This window comes from Mytilus trossulus, chromosome 10 (genome assembly GCF_036588685.1).
Source record: "Mytilus trossulus isolate FHL-02 chromosome 10, PNRI_Mtr1.1.1.hap1, whole genome shotgun sequence".
NCBI lineage: Eukaryota > Metazoa > Mollusca > Bivalvia > Mytilida > Mytilidae > Mytilus > Mytilus trossulus.
The window spans coordinates 62,337,504-62,355,540 of record NC_086382.1 but is presented as its reverse complement, the minus strand read 5'-3'; the positions used below and the strand labels follow the sequence as shown (position 1 = coordinate 62,355,540).

Genomic DNA, 18,037 nt, shown 5'->3' with positions numbered 1-18,037 from the left:
AATGAAACATTTGCAAGGGTTCCACTGATCCCAATGTCTTGCCTAGTTTTGCTATTGTCTTTGTTTTCAGTGTTCTAGGGGAATGCACATAATAGATTTATTTTACAAAAATTGTTAAGAAATCATTAAAAGTTTTATTCTCAATACTATTTTTTTTATTGTAAGAAGCTTTTGTTCAAGTTTGGATAAAATCCAGGATGTTTTATGAATCTAATAAATGTTATAACCAGATGCTTCGCAGCGCGCAGCTTTTTACGACCGCAGAGGTCGAACCCTAAACAGTTGGGGCAAGTATGGACACAACATTTAAGCTTGATACAGCTCTGAATTTGGATTGTGATTAAATAGTTGACACAAGATAGGTTTTTAACACAACATATGTTTCTGAAACAGAATGAATGTGGTCTAAGATCTTAATGGACATTTACTTATGCAAATAAACTCATCACAGATACAAGGACCAAATTTGGCATAATTGCCAGACATGTGTTTTGTCTTCAAAAGACTCATCAGTGACGCTTGAATCCAAAAGAGTTAAAAAGGCCAAATAAAATACCAAGTTGAAGAGCATTGAGGACTAAAATTCCTAAAAGTTTGGCCAAATATAGCTAAGGTAATCCATGCCTGATGTAGAAAAGCCTTAGTAAAAAAAATTTAAACAGTAAATTTATAAATATTACCATATCAATGGCAATTCATGTCAGCACAAAAAGTGCTGACTACTGGGTTTGTGATACCCTCTGGGAAATAAATCATCACCAGCAGTGGCATCCACACAGTGGTTGTAAATATACTCATCACAGATACCAGGACCAAATTTAGCATATACACCAGACGCGCATTTCATTATATTTAGTCATCATTATAATGTAGATCAATGTCTGAAACATTAACCTCATATTGACTTACATCTCCAAAATGAACAAGATCTTGAAGTAGTAGAACATGACATTTTCTAACATCTTTGGACTTAGAGAAAATGCCACTTATAAGACTAGATCCTCCCTCTTTTAACAGACACTCTCTACATTGATTAGCTATTGGTCTAGACATATTGATGACAGGTTTAGGACTAGATGAAGGTTTTGATTCTATTTTGATTGGTTCTTTTGATTTCATATCTGTAAAATAAAACACATATAGATCTGATTCAGAATTATTAAATATTTACATATAAAAAGCACAAGATGAAGAAATGTTGAGAAGGAAACTTTATTTCAACTGAAAAACAGAACTTAAAAGTACTGTATTGTTGTTTTTAGACAACATTAAGTTTGAACTAAATCATATGTCTTATTGATTATATCAAATGAGAAGATATAGTTTAGAACAAACATGTTACTAAAACAGAGTTTGTAAAACTTTTTGTTTGTTGAAATAATAAATTTATCACTAAAATAATAACTACTTTCTTTTTTTTCAAGAAGTCAAATACAAATTTAAATGTTAGTAAAAAAGTAATGATATTGAAAGTGCTTTGTGTAATTATAATTTCCCTGGTAAAATCTTTTCTAATGACATTAAAGTGGACTTATACTCTAATAGCATTAATCGTATGCTTCAATTCACCAACTTGCCTTTGGTTTTCTATAGCAGTGTTTAAACATCTGAACAGTTTGGTTTGATAAAAAAAATTGCAATTTGGTCAGAACTTTGAAGCGCATTAGGTGTAGAACAACACTAATAGTCAAGCCACAGAAAAACTGACAAAAATATTGCTTTTCATTTTTAAATTGATAATGTTGGTTTTGAACTCAAGTTTGTAAACTGGGCATCATATAACAGAACTGTATGATATATACAAAGAAATTCTTACACAAATTGAGTCTGTCAACAGCCTCTATGTCTGTGATATGGGTCTCCTCTACCTTAACCTCCTCCTCCTTGACCATTGCTACCTCACCAAAATCTGGTCCTAAAGCCCCTTTGATTAGATTAGCTATCTCTGGAGACATGTAATGGAAAGCTACTTTCATCTTATGTTCAGCCCCATGAGCCCCAACTGCAGATTGTGGCCTGAAAATTAAATATTTGAAAGAATAACTAAAATTTCTTACTATTAAAATGATTAATGATCAGGAAAATTCTCAGTAAGTTGCAGTACAAAATAAAAAGCTACTACTCAGTTACTATTGCCCTCCTACCTCATATACGGTACATACTGAATATCAGGTTGTCTGCATGTTGATATTGTAAAATATCAGCTGATAGGTCACAATATGAAGCTTTATGTTGAGTGAGTGCAACGAAAGAGATAAAAAAGCCTTCACATTGTGTTGAATGTATTTTTTCTTTATTAAAAAAATTGTGAAACATTATTTATATGCATCATTTCCTAAAATCATGCATTTGTGTTACTTTATGGCAATAATAATAAATGCACACAAGATTTCGTAATAAGCAGTAATCTAAACATTCAGCATTATGGTATATTTTCTTACACATGATTTGCTTGTGAATCAATGAACAGCTGCATATTTGGGATTTACTGTTTAACACTGTTTAGAACTTGTCAATTTCCTTGATCTTGTTAAAGAAAAATAGTTTAACACACTAGATCTAGAACAACTGTTGTATCAGTCAATAAGATATTTAAGAAACTAACCTTTTTACAGCCTAGAACAGAAGAAAAGACTATAACCTTTTATAGCTGACTATGCGGTATGGGCTTTGCTCATTGTTGAAGGCCGTACGGTGACCTATAGTTGTTAATGTTTGTGTCATTTTGGTCTTTTGTGGATAGTCATCTCATTGGCAATCATACCACATCTTCTTTTTTATATAGACATTTCAGTGCTTACCTTGTCCTTAGCTTTGGAGGTGAAGGAGATGGAGAAGATGACATCTGTTGATATACTTTCTCTTCTAATGGCTGGATACAGCACCGTAAAATCTGGCATGATAAAGCCTGTAAATGATACATCAAAAATTAACTTTATAAGTGCTTAATTACCAACCAATTAAACAATATATCCTAGATTTGTTCAAAAGGGTAAATATTAAATAAGTCACTTACACAACATTAATTTTTGGCACTTATGACATGTATGTATTATCAGACTTGATATATAATTTTCACTACTGTCTTGTTAATGATTTAAACAATTAGCGCTTATTCATTTTCTATAATCAATGCATCATGACAATTTCATGAAAAATGTTGAATGGCTGATGCAATTCTAGTCCACTACTGTTGACCTACCTGGAGATCACTCTGTGAACACTGTAAGAATGCCCCTACTATTCTAATGGTATCAGCTTCATACAGACATTTTCTTATAAGTCTTCTCTCAGTGGCTGCTTCTTTCTTCAGCAGCTCTGTATGGAAATGGCCAACATCTGATTTATTAGGACAAATCTCAGGAGGAATAGAGGCTCTGTAAATAACATTATCATTTAGTGCTACCCTCCTATAGTGACATCGTTTTGTACATATTTTCTTTTTTCTTTCTAAGAATACATGATAGATGAGTACACATGCTGAACTATATCATTAAAACATAGGTGGATAAAAGCCTATCATTCTGTAGGTTACATTGGGTTTTATCATTTAGAATTTTTGACAATAAAAAAAATAATGTAATTCAATACACATGCAGTAGATTATACTCTTAAAAAAATAATTAAAAAATGATCTTAATAATTCTAATAACAGTTTATCAGTCAATTTCAAAAATAAATTCACAATAATTCCAGAAATTACAGCTTATGTTTACATCTGTATATAATAACCTGCAAATGTCAAGGTTTTTTGAATAACTGGTGGCCTTCAGCTGTCGTCTGCTCTATGGTTGGGTTGTTGTCTTTGACGCATTCCCCGTTACCATTCTCAATTTTATTATCCTTCATGTAAGTTTTCAAATAACTTAAATACCTTTCTAATGTGTTATCAAAATAAGGATTATTTATCACCAACAAATAACTAATTACCTGTCTAATGTGTTAGTAAGATAAGGATTGTCCTTCACCCATGACTGTCTTGTGACATCTTTAACAGGTGATAATGATCTGTGATGATGGGCACTAGACGGCCTTGTTAACTTTTTTGGTAATGGAGGTCGTCCTAGTGATGAATCTGACTTTGTGGAACGACCTTGACTAGTCATGTGATGTGGGGATTTATTTTTCTTTGGCGTCAAATCTGGAAAGTCTTTACAAGAACACAATGAAATGCACAACAACAGTTCTAACAGTGATTTAATCAGATCTAACTCTTCCGAATCTACTATGCAGGACAGATCAACCAAACCTTTTTTGTCAACCATTTTGAGGATGGCTTCCTGATTGTCTGAATGTTCAATACAAACAGTGCCCTTGTTGTCTTTGCATTGTTTCGCTATATGTAAAACATTCATCAATTTATCACTGAATGTTCCCAGCAGTTTGACAATTGTTGTTCCAGCAGTATCCCAAACTCTCTGTGCAAGACTTCGGTTTAATTTAGATAATTTTAACCTGGAAAGAAAGTAATAACCTGCTAATGTCAAGGTTTTTGAATTATTGGTGGCCTTCAACTGTTGCCTTCTCTATGGTTGGGTTGTCATCTCTTTGACACATTCCCCGTTTCCAGAAAATTTATATATAATGATATCAAAATACCATATAATATGGGACAAATGTTATCAATTATAGGACTAAAAAGGCTATTCAGTGTTCATGCAAGATTTGAATTCTTAAAACAGAACAGTTGAAAGAGAAAAAAATAAATCTTAGTATAAATCAGTTATGTTCTCAGTTATAGAAATCAAACAAGATGTAGATATAGGAAGATGTGATATGAGTGCCAATGAGACAACTCTCCATCCATATAACAATTTATAAAAGTAAAACATTATAAGTCAAAGTACGGCCTTTAACACGGAGCCTTGGCTCACACTGATTAGCAAGCTATACATTAACAAACAGTGTTTTTTTTTTTTTTTTTGTGAATTCTGTATTGGGTTGTTAGATTTTGATACATCTAATATCATGTATAAAGTGATTTTACATGAGAAGAAAACATGCATGTGTACTTTGACCCATAGTTGTTTATTTCTGTGTCATTTAGTCTCTTGTGAAGAGTTGTCTCATTGGCAATCATACCACATCTTCTTTTTCATACATGAATAGATATTGGATACATAAATATCTACATGCATATTACTTTTAAAAACTCTATTTGGGGGAAACAGATCTGATTTGAATGGCAGTAAATAACAATCCCTATACCTCTGCTTGTCAGAGTCAGTGAAGTTTTTGAGATCCAAGTTGCTAACGTCTTGTTTGTTCTTCCCACTAGGCCATAGACAAACATTCTGGAGAAAGAGAACACATCTGGTAAGGGAGACAACTCTGACAGGGCACATGTCGATACAAGGTTTGTATCCAACTGTTGTTACTTTCCCTGATTTATCAGTTTCAGCTAAACCTGAAAAGACAGATGAAAGATATTGTTATCTTTGTTAATATAATTTCTTTTATCAATATTATCCTTTCAAGTTCAACTTCTTCAAACAGGATACAGGGGTTCAATTTAAAGCTTTTAGATGTATAGTAAAACATATCATGACATGCTCTTTTCTGATGATCTGAAAACAAAGCTTTCTTTCTGTGTAAAATCATTTCCTTTTCATTAGATTTTAAAAAATGCAAGAATATTTTATATTAACAGAATTTCATTAAATCAAAAGTTGAGAACAATCTGAACACAAAATGATTATTTAAACTAAAATAGTCTGGAATTTAATGTACTGTAAATTCAGAAATTATTGGTTAGTTTTTATCAGTGTGAATAATATGACTGAGTTATTCTCCCAATAATAAGACCTCACTTTCTGATATCCAATACATTTAACTGTATGCAGATTTTCATAAAATTCCAATACTTTATTTCATATTTTTTCCCTTTATTTTTAACTCCTAATACTAATGCATACCATTATTCCTGAATTTACAGTGTATAAACTTAAGCTTGATACTGTTGAATTTAATAACAGGCTCCTGCAGGGTCAAAAACAACCTGTGACCTCTGTGCTTTTTAGAGACGACTTCCGACCTGAGGGCCTTCTGAAAACGACCTGCAAACTGTAAAATTTGGAAAAAAACTACCTCCAACCGACTTCCTTTCTCTGTGTTTGGAAACACGACCTGCGCCTTGTACAGTTCCCTTATAAACGACCTCTCGACGAATTTAAAAGCAACCTTGAGACCTGAGGAGGGTACCCCGTTGGAGCCCCTAATAGGTATACAGTTTTATCTCTACCAGTACTTACTTTCTTTGATTATAAGGTGTCCTACAATCTTTATAAGACGATGAAGACCTTTCCATAACACACTATCCTTCTCAACATGTCTACCTCTAGTGGGAGTATTCACCCTATTTCCTGGAGAACTACTTCTTCCCATCAGCTGTGTGTAGCTATTTTGGTCTGTTGGATTAAGGTAACTTGCTGTCTGAACCATAAATTCTTTACACAATCCAAGTCTTCTTGACTTTGTCAGATGACACAATGTTTGAAGGGCCTCTCTTTTAACTTTTCTAAAATAACATAAGACAATAAATACTCAACTGGTAACCTATTGTTTTGATTGGTCTGGCTATCTGGAGTCTTCTTCAATGTTCTCAAACATTTTTTTATTGATTACAGCAGATTCTATATAATACTGTGGATACATTATTATTCATTTGCTACCAATTTTTGTGCATTTCGTGGGTATAGGTGAACCCCGAAATAAAATTTTCAACGAGAGAAGAATTTCATATAGACATGTATGTAAACTTCCCAAAACCACAAAGTTAAAATATTCACAAACATGTATGGTTTCATTAATCAACGAAAGTTGGTACCCACTGAAAATAATTGAATCCACAGTAATCTTGCTTTCACCTTTTCAGCTGACATTCTTTTAAAAAACTAAAATCACTCTGTCCTCAACTCAATCAATTCATTTGTTTAATAAAACAGTTGTATACCTGCATTTTGATTCCTTTATACAGCAGACAATATAAGGGACAGCATGGGTATTGTCTATAACAGATGGGATACCAGATTCTGTGTCTGTTAAGCCACTTAGAAGTTTCAATGCCTGTACTTGGGTTCCACTAAAATAAGAAAATTATCAGTATAAAGTTCTCTTTAGGTGTGTAACACATAAAAACCTACAAGAACATTTATCTAAAACATTCTTTATTCTAATATTCTTAATACCAATTTTGGAACAGAAATTTTACATCAGATTTTGACATTTACACTGAAAGAGCTCATATCATGTACTTTGATGGAGCATACATGTTTTTAAGCTTATTTTCTTTGATTTTCATGCTTTATACCCTCCTGGATTATAAATAAAAAAGACAGGTATCAAACTAGTAGTAGAATAATGTAAAAATAGATTTTTTTCCACCACCAACTTTAATTGCATCCTATGTATATCTGATGCATACATAAATTTTATTTTATATTAGTGCAAAAAGGTGCCTGCAGACACAATCTAATGGCAACAATTTGAATATTTCTTTTTCATATTTATATAAATTATCCTTACATACATGAATATGCAACATTACAGAATCAAATAATATATAGTTACTTAGTACACTTTTTAAATATGTACATGATGTATGTAAAAGTTTTCAGAATATGCATAATGAATAATACATTCAAACATGCTCACAACATAAATTGCTTATTCCACATGCAAATAATATTGTCCCAAGGAGAATATTGCCATGCAGTTAGGTTAAGTATAAATTCCTTTGTAAAAATGATATGCCAAAAATACATACTATCACTGGTTGTATGATGTTTTTACCTAAATATAAAACAAGCTTCATTAAATAATGACCAGGCACTGATAAGTATACAGTCAAACTGACTTATAAAGGCAATGATTTTGCAAAACTGTTTTTAAGAAATAGGTCTGGCCACATCTTTTTCTTACAACATAGTAAATGAAATATCAAAACTTAAAAGAGGCTAGAAAAAATCACCAAAGCTTTCATATCCTACTATCAAAAAATGGTTCCTAATCAAAACAAACATGAACATTCTCAATCTAACATAGTCATGATATAAAAATTTATATAGAGATAAATAACTGATGAGAAAATTTTGGACAATAACAGTGCATTATATTTTTTTGCAATAATCTTTATAAATTAATGTGGCAATTTGTAAAATATGTTTTTTTTAGTGTAAAATAAATATAACAACAAATTATTTATGTTATCATTACCATGGTCCATCTCTTATCATACTGACAGTAGAAGGTACGATACCACTATCTATAACATCAGGTGGTAGAATGTCTGTGTGTAATAACATGCCAGTCAAAATCTCTGTATATACTTCCTAAAATATGAAAACACAAAGAGCTTACAGCTTTTATTATTTTTTGCATAAATCATAGTATACTAATTAAAAACAATTTTTCCTGGAGCCTTCATATTTTTTTTTGTATTTGATGATGACTTTTTAACCCTTCATTGAACTATCGGTGAATGTCAACAGTCTTATTCTTTAGATTTGCTCACAGTTACTCTAAATTATAATTATGTTTGTTGGATTATTTTTTCTCATATTTTCATGATATTTACCTGAATACTCATAATGAAATCTGTATTTCTAATGACTATCTGCATCAGCTATCAGAAACTGAATTCTTCAACTCATAATTTGTTGATACATGTACCTATGAAAATGGACAACCAAGTATTTAAACCACCATAAATTTCAAACACTAGCAGATGATAATGTCTTACCCTTAGTTTACCACTGCAATCTTTGATATAGGAAACAGCAGGAATGATCTGTGACTGTGTAATCTCTATGAACTCTATGTACTTAACCAACTCACGGAATACACAACAAATACTGTACTTAAACTCCAAGGTGACACCATCATGTGACAGATTGGTTAACAGCAATGGTAGAAACTTACAGGAAACTGGCTCTATCCATTTATCTTTTAGTCCTTCCTGTGATACAATCTAATAAAAAGATAATGAAGAAGTAGTCTACAAGTTAAGGTAAAAATTTAACTGTGAAAATTTTCTTATTTGAATTGTTTTAAATTTTGATATGTCTGAACCTTTTATGGTTTGCTACATGCTGTTTGGGTTTTGCTCATTTTTGTATGTACAGTGACCTATCAATACTAAACTATATGTCACTTGGTCTCTGGTGGATACTAACTTGTCTAATTGGCAGTCATACTTATTGTGACATCAACTACTGTAATGGGCATAACTTTATAGTGTGAAAAATGTGGACAGGGGCCAGCTGAAGGACACCTCGGGGTGAGTGAATTTTTCATTACATTGAAGACATGTTGGTGACCTTCTGCTGTTGTATTTTCTATGGTCGGGTTGTTGTCTCTTTGATACATTCCCCATTACCATTCTCAATGTTATCATATAAGTATATTTACACAGATGCAACAGTGGAGCTCAAATCTGCCTTTTTTTTTAAGGAAATATGAAGACTCTCCATTTTAATGTGATCAATGCTGTACGTTATATTTGTGAACGACAATCAACATGATGGATGTTGATCAAGAATGTATAGCTAAGCATATTTAAAAGTTAATGCTTTTTACTAAAATACATCCATTGACGTTTACTGCAACAAAAATTCCTGTTTATTTGATTTCTTAGTGATCGAGGACTGTACAGCTTTTTCACCTTATGTATTTTTTTATTGTGCCCTTTATTTTCTGTACTCACTGCCTGTATTAATTGTATAGCTAGAGAGAACACTGGGCTCTGTGGGACTGTCAACACTGTTTTAACAAAGTCCAATATTCCTTGGTCTAACAAAATATAAGCATTGGTCTGTACTGCACATAATTTGGTGAAAAACTTCAAGGACATCTCTCGCATTGCTGTGTTACTGTGCTTCAGGAAATTCCAAATCTAGATAAAAAATATCATGTACATAATGTATGTTACAGTAAAATACCTATCAACACGAGAATACCTAAAGTCAATTAATAATAGGAATGCATGCGCATAGCTACGTTTACGTCAAAACGCCTGTGCGTACACTTGAATTTTGAAAATAAGACAAATAATCGACATAGAATAAGAAAAACTAGTCAAAAGCACATCAGCCTCGTGCTTCTTTTTTCAATGGATTGTAATTTTGAATAAAAAGGGACTAAATTTACTCAAATAGATCATTTAATATATGTGTTCGAATCTTTTGTAAAAGTCTGAATCTACTATGAATTCTACGTACTTTTCTTATATTTAAAGCAATTCACTATCTGCTCAGATTTGATATGCCTTTTTTTATTTTTGTCGAGCCTGTGATTTATGTCCCAAAAGCGAGACAAAGCGGCGTCAATATTTAGGTTCTGAATGTGGATAAAGTCTTGTGAAAGACTCTCTGTGAAATTTTACGAAAGTTAGACAGTAAAATTCTGTTTATGATCAAAAGAGTATGCATATATATCTAGCAATATAATAATGCAATTATATCTTTAATTTTCCCGCATTTTAAGGACAAAATGTATTTCTTTCTGCAATTAAAAACGTAGTCGCAGTTTGGGATGACATTTTGTTATTTCTCAATTACACTAATCTTGTCCAACCTTCATCGAATTTAATGAAAATTCCGAAGATGCTTTGTCTATGACTAATGTCTAAAGCTAAAATTTTGAAAGCATTTGTTTTCGTTCATTTTTCCTTTCTTTTCTGATAGACAGATAGTCGGACTCTTTTTAACGCAATTAACTGTTTTTCATGCTGAATTTATAAAACCTTCATAGATTGTCGTGAAATATTCCAGATCAATAAAAAATATCAATGGAAAATTTTAGATTTTGATTAAGTCCCTTTATTAAAATGAACGATAAATTGATTCACTTTTTGTGGGAGGAAATCCTAGATGTTCCAGATTTTTTTATATTGCTCCTCTGAGAAATATATTTTTTGCGTGTTCATTAAATGGTGCCTTTGTCGATTGAATGCTCACTCACGACACTCTTTAAACTTATTTAAAAGTAATATGGTTTTGACGTTTTCTCTATAAAAACCAATGACCATAAGCAATGATTAGGTTAGCCTCCAGTTTACTTGATTAATAAGTTAACATAATACAAAATTTAACCTAAACAAATTAACCATTTAGATTCAAAAGTAAGTTGCTATCAATGTTTTTTACTGACAGGAATCATTAAGATACATTCTCAATAGCTTTCCCTTTCGAACCCACTACCAGCAGGTGCTTTAACATTGAGCAGTTGGAACACCTCATATCCCTCGCCAAGGTTCGGGCGTACACGTAAAAATTACCCAGCTACGCCACTGGAATGCAAGTATTACTCCAAAAGACTCCAACTTACATTATATCTTATCTGAATATTGAATATAGTCTGAGCTTATCCCTATATTACAAAATTTCCCTTTAATCTTGCTTACTGATGATTTTCTTTATCAGCAGAGTCGAGTGATATGAAAATTATTGTTACAAACTAAGGGGGCATGTGGCGTTAATTATGAAATTGACAATGTTGTCATAGGTAAAACAGTGATAAACAGTTTACCATTGGTCTTCTCAACTTGATTGCTTTTCATATTTTTGCCGTCCCAGCTCAAGCGAGAAAAATCAATCTTGTTGAGATGATCAACGATAATCTATAATATTGCATTAATTGAGTTTACTTGTTCTTTACAAACATAAATATCCAGAAAGGTATTTAGTGTTTTTACAGGCAGTTTCTGATGGCAGACTACTTGTTCCCTGTTCTTACCTCCATAATTTGTTCCTTTGATACTGGTTCTTTTCAAACATAAGTATCCAGTACAGTATTGAGAGCTTTACAGGCAGTTTCTGATGGCAGACTACTTGTTCCCTGTTCTTACCTCCATAATTTGTTCCTTTGATACTGGTTCTTTTCAAACATAAGTATCCAGTACAGTATTGAGAGCTTTACAGGCAGTTTCTGATGGCAGACAACTTGTTCCCAGTTCTTACCTCCATAATTTGTTCCTTTGATACTGGTTCTTTACAAACATAAGTATCCAGTACAGTATTGAGAGCTTTACAGGCAGTTTCTGATGGCAGACAACTTGTTCCCTGTTCTTAACTCCATAATTTGTTCCTTTGATACTGGTTCTTTACAAACATAACTATCCAGGACAGTATTGAGAGCTTTACAGGCAGTTTTTGATGGCAGATGACTTGTTCCCTGTTCTTACCTCCATAATTTGCTCCTTTGATACTGGTTCTTTACAAACATAACTATCCAGGACAGTATTGAGAGCTTTACAGGCAGTTTTTGATGGCAGACGACTTGGTAGTACATTTAGCATCTTAATTAGCATAAGTACGTTAGTATCTAAAATAAAGTAATGTCAATCTTATCTTAAACAGTCTTTTCCTAAGTAACAATTAGATCTAATAATATGTGGTATGAGTGTCAATGAAACAACTCTTAAGTTTCATAAGTAACAAGCATGTAAAAATTCTCAAACATCCTGGTTTTATACAGATAATGACATCATGTCAAGAAGCACATACATACTAGTTTTTCACATATAACTACAATGTATTATGTTGGATGCAAGTTTTCATTGCAAATTTTGCATAGCAATCTGGTAAAACAGACTTTTTGATATACTGTGGATTCTTTTAATTTTGTAAACCAGGAGGAAAAATTGCATTTTCCAGAATATTAGATTTCATGATTTTGTCATAATATGCGAACCTTTCAAAACAGAATAATGTTCATCTTTTATTTGGTATTTGAATGTTCTAAAAATGAATCATAGTCTTAGACATTATATGTCCACTTGTATAGAGGTCAATTTCTATCCGACCCAGCTCAAATATAATTATGTAATGCAACAGATAATTTTTTACCTTCATCATCCGAGTCTGAATCAGTGAAGTGATTACTGGAATACAAATCTTGCTGCTTCTTTGTAAGAGTATGCTTGATTAAACATTCACAGTTAATATTGACCAGTGGTGTTGGAGTGACTGAGCCATTATCTTGTAATCTTCCCAAAATGTTCTCTCCATTTTCATAATCTGGATCCGGACTGCTTAAATAAAACATCACTTTTCAAACTTGGGAGTTTATTGTAAATATATCATCAATGAAAATGACGTATTTTCACCAGCAATGATTTGATATGATTGTATTTAATAAGTCTATTTTTTTATAAGCTTATAATGCTAAATTTCAGTGATTGAGATTATTATGTCAAATCTAATTATTAACTTTTTACAACTATTACATGTTTCAAAAAATAAATCTTACAAGTATAAAAAATGTCATAATTAGGCACTTCTTAATAATTATGGATTATAAGGATTAAGGTAAACTTGTGAAATTGCTTTTATCACCTATTAAAGATTGAACAATAAGATGTTTGATTATCAGTCAAAGAAGAAAGGAACAGCACTTATAAGTAGATAAACCATTTCTTATTGTTTGTAAAGTATAAACAAAATAATTCCTTAGACAACTTATCTTCTACAACAAAAGTGTTTCTAAAAATGTTGACAAATGTCAAATGATTGCTGAAAAGTCATTTAAGGGACTGCAGAAAAAATTAAAGAATAGCCCTCCCCTTATTGGATAAATGTATTTTGATTGGTTAAGCTGGGGTCACACATTCACGATTTTTACTACCGTCATTGAAAGGACCATTCACTATTAAAATTTGTCAAAAGTCTGATCAAATCCTGTGAATCGTGGATGAAATTCAAACTTTAATTAAAATTTGTAAAACAAAAAATTTAATAACGACAACAATCAGATAGTGGTCAGGAAGCGTCGATATTCAACCATTTTGACGCGAATTTATACCGATAATCCTGTTCTCAATCCGCTTCTTCTTTCACCAGGTAAATTTTGACCAAGTATGTAACGACTGTGTCCCTATTGGACCGAATGTAATCCGATAGAGATCAGAAAGTGACCAGACAGTGAACCTACGCTGACGGAAGTTATCCATTCAAAAACTGTCGACAAAATCTGGATGAGCAGGTACTGTCGGAACGTTATCCTATTAAGGTCTGTTCTATCACGGAGAAACTTGATTGGTTAACTTCCAGTGATGGTTATTTTATTGTATGCAATGAAGTGTTATGTGAATTTTTTTCTATAGTACTGGACCGGATAAAACTTTACTCATGCCAAGTTTTTCTTTGTTTGAAATTTAACAGACTAAAAGGGGAAAATCAATGGTGGTGTTAGACATGGTCGAACCATATGAGTACATATGTATATATCCATACGGTCATGACCTTGTGCATATAATCCAAATACTCATATGGTCTGGAACATATATATATAAAAAGTCTAATTGAAAACCAGGAATACATGTATTTTTATCCAATATACTGGAATGTGTGAACTTATTTTTTTAAATACATTGTATGCACGACCTTTATCTGTTAATATGTATACCTTCCATAAGTACTGATAGGTGTATTTGTTCTCTGAGGAGGCATGATGTCACCAACAACCTTCAGACTTGCTGTCCTAGTACTCTCAGGTAAACATTCACCTGGCCTCCATACCATGCCATAATCCATTGTTACTCAAATTAATTGTTTTGTCTGAAAATACATAGTAAACTGCGTATGATGTGACTTTAAATATCTTTTATTTTTTAGTTGTTTGCATAAAATTTGGTTTCTATATCAAAGTGAAGTACATGTAAACTCAGCATTTTTCTCTTCAAAATACATGTATTCGTTCAGGTAAACATGTTGATTAGGCCAATATAGATCTGGCCCTGATGCACATTGGTACGGCCCCAACTTGGGCCCCAACTCAACTCCATCAGCCCAATAATCAAAGTAATATCAATGGACAATCTTTATCATGACAATTTTATCATTTTATATACAAAACATTCAATGAAAGATTAATCAAGGGGAAAATTTATCACCTTTCCTATTTTCTTTATTTTTTAATGATTTAGAAAATTCCTTAGTCAGTAAAAATATCAAAGGACTTATATAAAACTATTTCAGAAGATCTGGAAAGAGAATTAGAAATATACTTATAGGTTTTTATAACTTTGAACACATATGACATGGTATTGCTGGCCGAAACAGCACAGGACCTGCAGACTCAAATCAATGCCTTTCATGATTATTGTAAGGTTTGGAAATTGAAAGTAAATGTAGCAAAACCAAAGCTTTAGTGTTTGGTTTTGGACGTTTGCCAAAAAAACTTAGATTTTCTTACAATAACACTAACATTAAGATGTGTCAAAGCAGTGTAACTATTTGGGAATTATTTTTACTAAAACGGGGAATTTTAATATGACAAAAAAGTATTTAACCAATATGGCCTTAAAAGCCAGGTAAGAAGTCCTGAAAATGGGAAGGATGTATCAGCTTTCCATAAAATGTTAGCTAGATCTTTATGACAAAATTGTCATGCCCATTTTGTTGTATGGGCCCGGGTTTTAGTAATAATGAGGTATTACGAAAAGTTGCATTTAAAATTTTGTAAATTACTTTTAAATCTGAAATCCTTAACACCAAATTAAATGGTTTATTGGAACTAGGTTGCAATACGGTTGACATAGAGAACCTTGGTGTTTACTTTGACAAAACATTGGCGATGGATCAACAGATTAGTGTGACCTCCAAATCTTGTTTCAAACAGATCAGAAATATCGGTCATAATTCATCCATTCATTACAGAGAATGCAGCAAAGACACTTGTTTGCTCTTTAATGACGTCCCGCTTGGACTATGGAAATGCAGGGTGCACCCGTGTACCTTCAAGAACTAGAAAACATTTACCAGCCAACAAGAACTCTTCAGTCAGAAAACAACATGCTTCTAGACTAGTCAAACCAATAGTTAGAACAAAAACTTACGGAGAGAGATGGTTTGATAGAGCAGACGCCGTTTTATGGAATGGCTTGCCGAAAAAACTGTGAAACACTGAATCTGTGAATGCTTTCAAGAAATCATTAAAACTTATTTATTCAGACAGGCTTTTCCACATAATTAAATATATTATATATATTTTTTTGAATGTATCATACTACCATGGCTACATGTACCTTTAATTGCATTTTTATCAACTTTACACTTTTTTTATCACATTTTCATTTCCTTCACTCTTTTCATTTTTAAAGCTGTAAGTCCACTTTTCATGCTTTTTAAATTAAAGCACTTCTGTTGATTTTCTTATATTTTTTTCAAATTTTTTTTATATTTCTAAATTATTTGTAATGAATAATTTTTAATTTTTATATATATATATATATATATCATGTATATACAGAGTTGGATTTTTTTTTTAATGTTTCTGTTTTGGTTCTATTTTTAAATTTGTTTTTATGTACTTGTATCATAATGATTCATTGTTTTTTATGCATTTTTTAGAGTAAATTTCTATGCTCATACAACATGTACATGAATGCAAACTGAAAGTACTAACCCATGCTCTTACATGTAGTATGTAACCCTATCAAGAGAGCTTTTCTTGCAGAATTATTTATTCTTAAACTTAAGGTAATGAATAATTTCACTATTAACTGTACTAATGACTTAGCTACAAGTTAACATTTAAAATCTGTACCATTTCTAAAAATGCCATTGTTTCCACATTAAACAATTGTTTCAATTACAGACAACAGCTAGTTCCTAGATCCTCAATGTTTGTTCTTCGATTTGTGCTATTTAAATACCAGGTCTAAAGACATTTTATTTTTTTCTTATTTTTCTTACTTTTTCAGATATTGTCTCATATGTGGGTCTCATTGGGTTCTAAGCGTGCCGTGGGATTGCTGATATTTTTTGTAAGTGTGACATGTGAATGTCAAATTATTGTGTCATGAAAACAGGAAATGAGGTCTTGCGGGACCCGGGAAAGGCTAAAAAAATGTGAATTGCTTACGTACATAGTGTTAGCGGGATACGGGGATCTGACAAATCAGTAAGCGGGATACGGGGATCTGACAAATCAGTAAGCGGGATTCGGGATGGGAACACCCCAATGAGACCCCCTCATATAGGTAAATGTAGGAATTTTGTGCAAATCTAGTGTTTCAACTGTTTGTAAACAACATGAACAAGGCCACGAAATGACACATATTAGGATAAAACTACATTTGTACTTTGATCAATGGTATATGAAAGCTCCTAATTTTAAAGGTGAATTGAATATGAATAAATAGAAACATTGGTCATTGAGAGATTTTTTACAAAGACGTTTCAACGAAAAGGGAAGCAACTCAATGGAAATAGCTGAGTAACTAATGTAAACTTTTACTTGAATTCACGATTAAATACATTTAAGGGGATTTTTTTTACGATAGAACTATACCTTATATATCCATATAAGAATTCTAGCTACTTACCCAGTATCGAGGGAACAGCTGTTTCAATACATTTACCTGACAAGGTATTTTTAAATTCATTTTTTTTAAGTGCACATTCTAATTGTAGGTCGGTTTTAGTACAACCCTGCATAAATATCCGGAAATTTTTAAGTTGGTTATGAAGAAAAGAAATTTTGAAGAATTAGGTTGGGGACATTCCGACTAATCGGGAATAGTTCACAAAATTTAAAACGAATAACTATCAAAAAAGATATACTTTTCTTGTACTCTAATGACACTTCATGAAACTGGTGCAGCAAATCAAAGTCAGTTACGTGACTATGAAAAGATGAATAATTATATATATAATTTGGTGTCACGATATCTCAATAGCATGGGTTCGAATCCCGGCGAGGGAAGAACAAACAAATTTGCGAAAGAAAATTTGCAGATCGAAAATTGCTGGGTTGACGTTTAGAGACAGGTTGTATATATATATAACTCGTCTAAACATCAACCCAACAATGTTAGATCTGTAAATTTGCTTTCGCAAATTTTTGGTTCTTCCCTCGCCGGGATTCGAACCCATGCTACTGTGATATCGTGACACCAAATCGCCTGCACTGCAGCCGTCCCGCTAGACTACACGACCACCTGGGCTCTCAAAAAAAGAGCTTTCGCTGGCCATGTGTTACCTTTCCACGTCAGTTTTAATCTAGCGGCGTACTACAGTACATGATATATAAGGCA

General features: G+C 32.3%; 1 protein-coding gene across 5 annotated transcripts in view; it reads right to left on the bottom strand.

Moving 5' to 3' along the window:
- The window catches only part of LOC134688342 (uncharacterized), a 32,396-nt gene extending 14,970 nt beyond the window's left edge, over positions 1-17,426 (bottom strand). The window contains exons 1-15 of one of the 5 annotated variants that reach the window (XM_063548960.1): positions 17,327-17,426; positions 14,404-14,555; positions 12,846-13,030; positions 12,182-12,321; positions 9,704-9,892; positions 8,741-8,968; positions 8,215-8,330; positions 6,953-7,081; positions 6,252-6,517; positions 5,209-5,407; positions 3,931-4,455; positions 3,203-3,377; positions 2,802-2,908; positions 1,817-2,016; positions 910-1,121 (exon numbers count right to left, since the gene is read on the bottom strand). In XM_063548960.1, the coding sequence (XP_063405030.1) occupies positions 910-1,121; positions 1,817-2,016; positions 2,802-2,908; positions 3,203-3,377; positions 3,931-4,455; positions 5,209-5,407; positions 6,252-6,517; positions 6,953-7,081; positions 8,215-8,330; positions 8,741-8,968; positions 9,704-9,892; positions 12,182-12,321; positions 12,846-13,030; positions 14,404-14,531 (2,799 nt within the window). In that variant the 5' untranslated portion in view covers positions 14,532-14,555; positions 17,327-17,426. Of the gene's footprint in view, positions 1-909; positions 1,122-1,816; positions 2,017-2,801; positions 2,909-3,202; positions 3,378-3,930; positions 4,456-5,208; positions 5,408-6,251; positions 6,518-6,952; positions 7,082-8,214; positions 8,331-8,740; positions 8,969-9,703; positions 9,893-11,733; positions 11,917-11,957; positions 12,162-12,181; positions 12,322-12,845; positions 13,031-14,403; positions 14,556-17,326 lie in introns of those variants that run through there. The other 4 variants (XM_063548961.1, XM_063548962.1, XM_063548963.1 and 1 more) reach the window with 4 other exon arrangements.
- Positions 17,427-18,037: the final 611 nt, after the last annotated feature.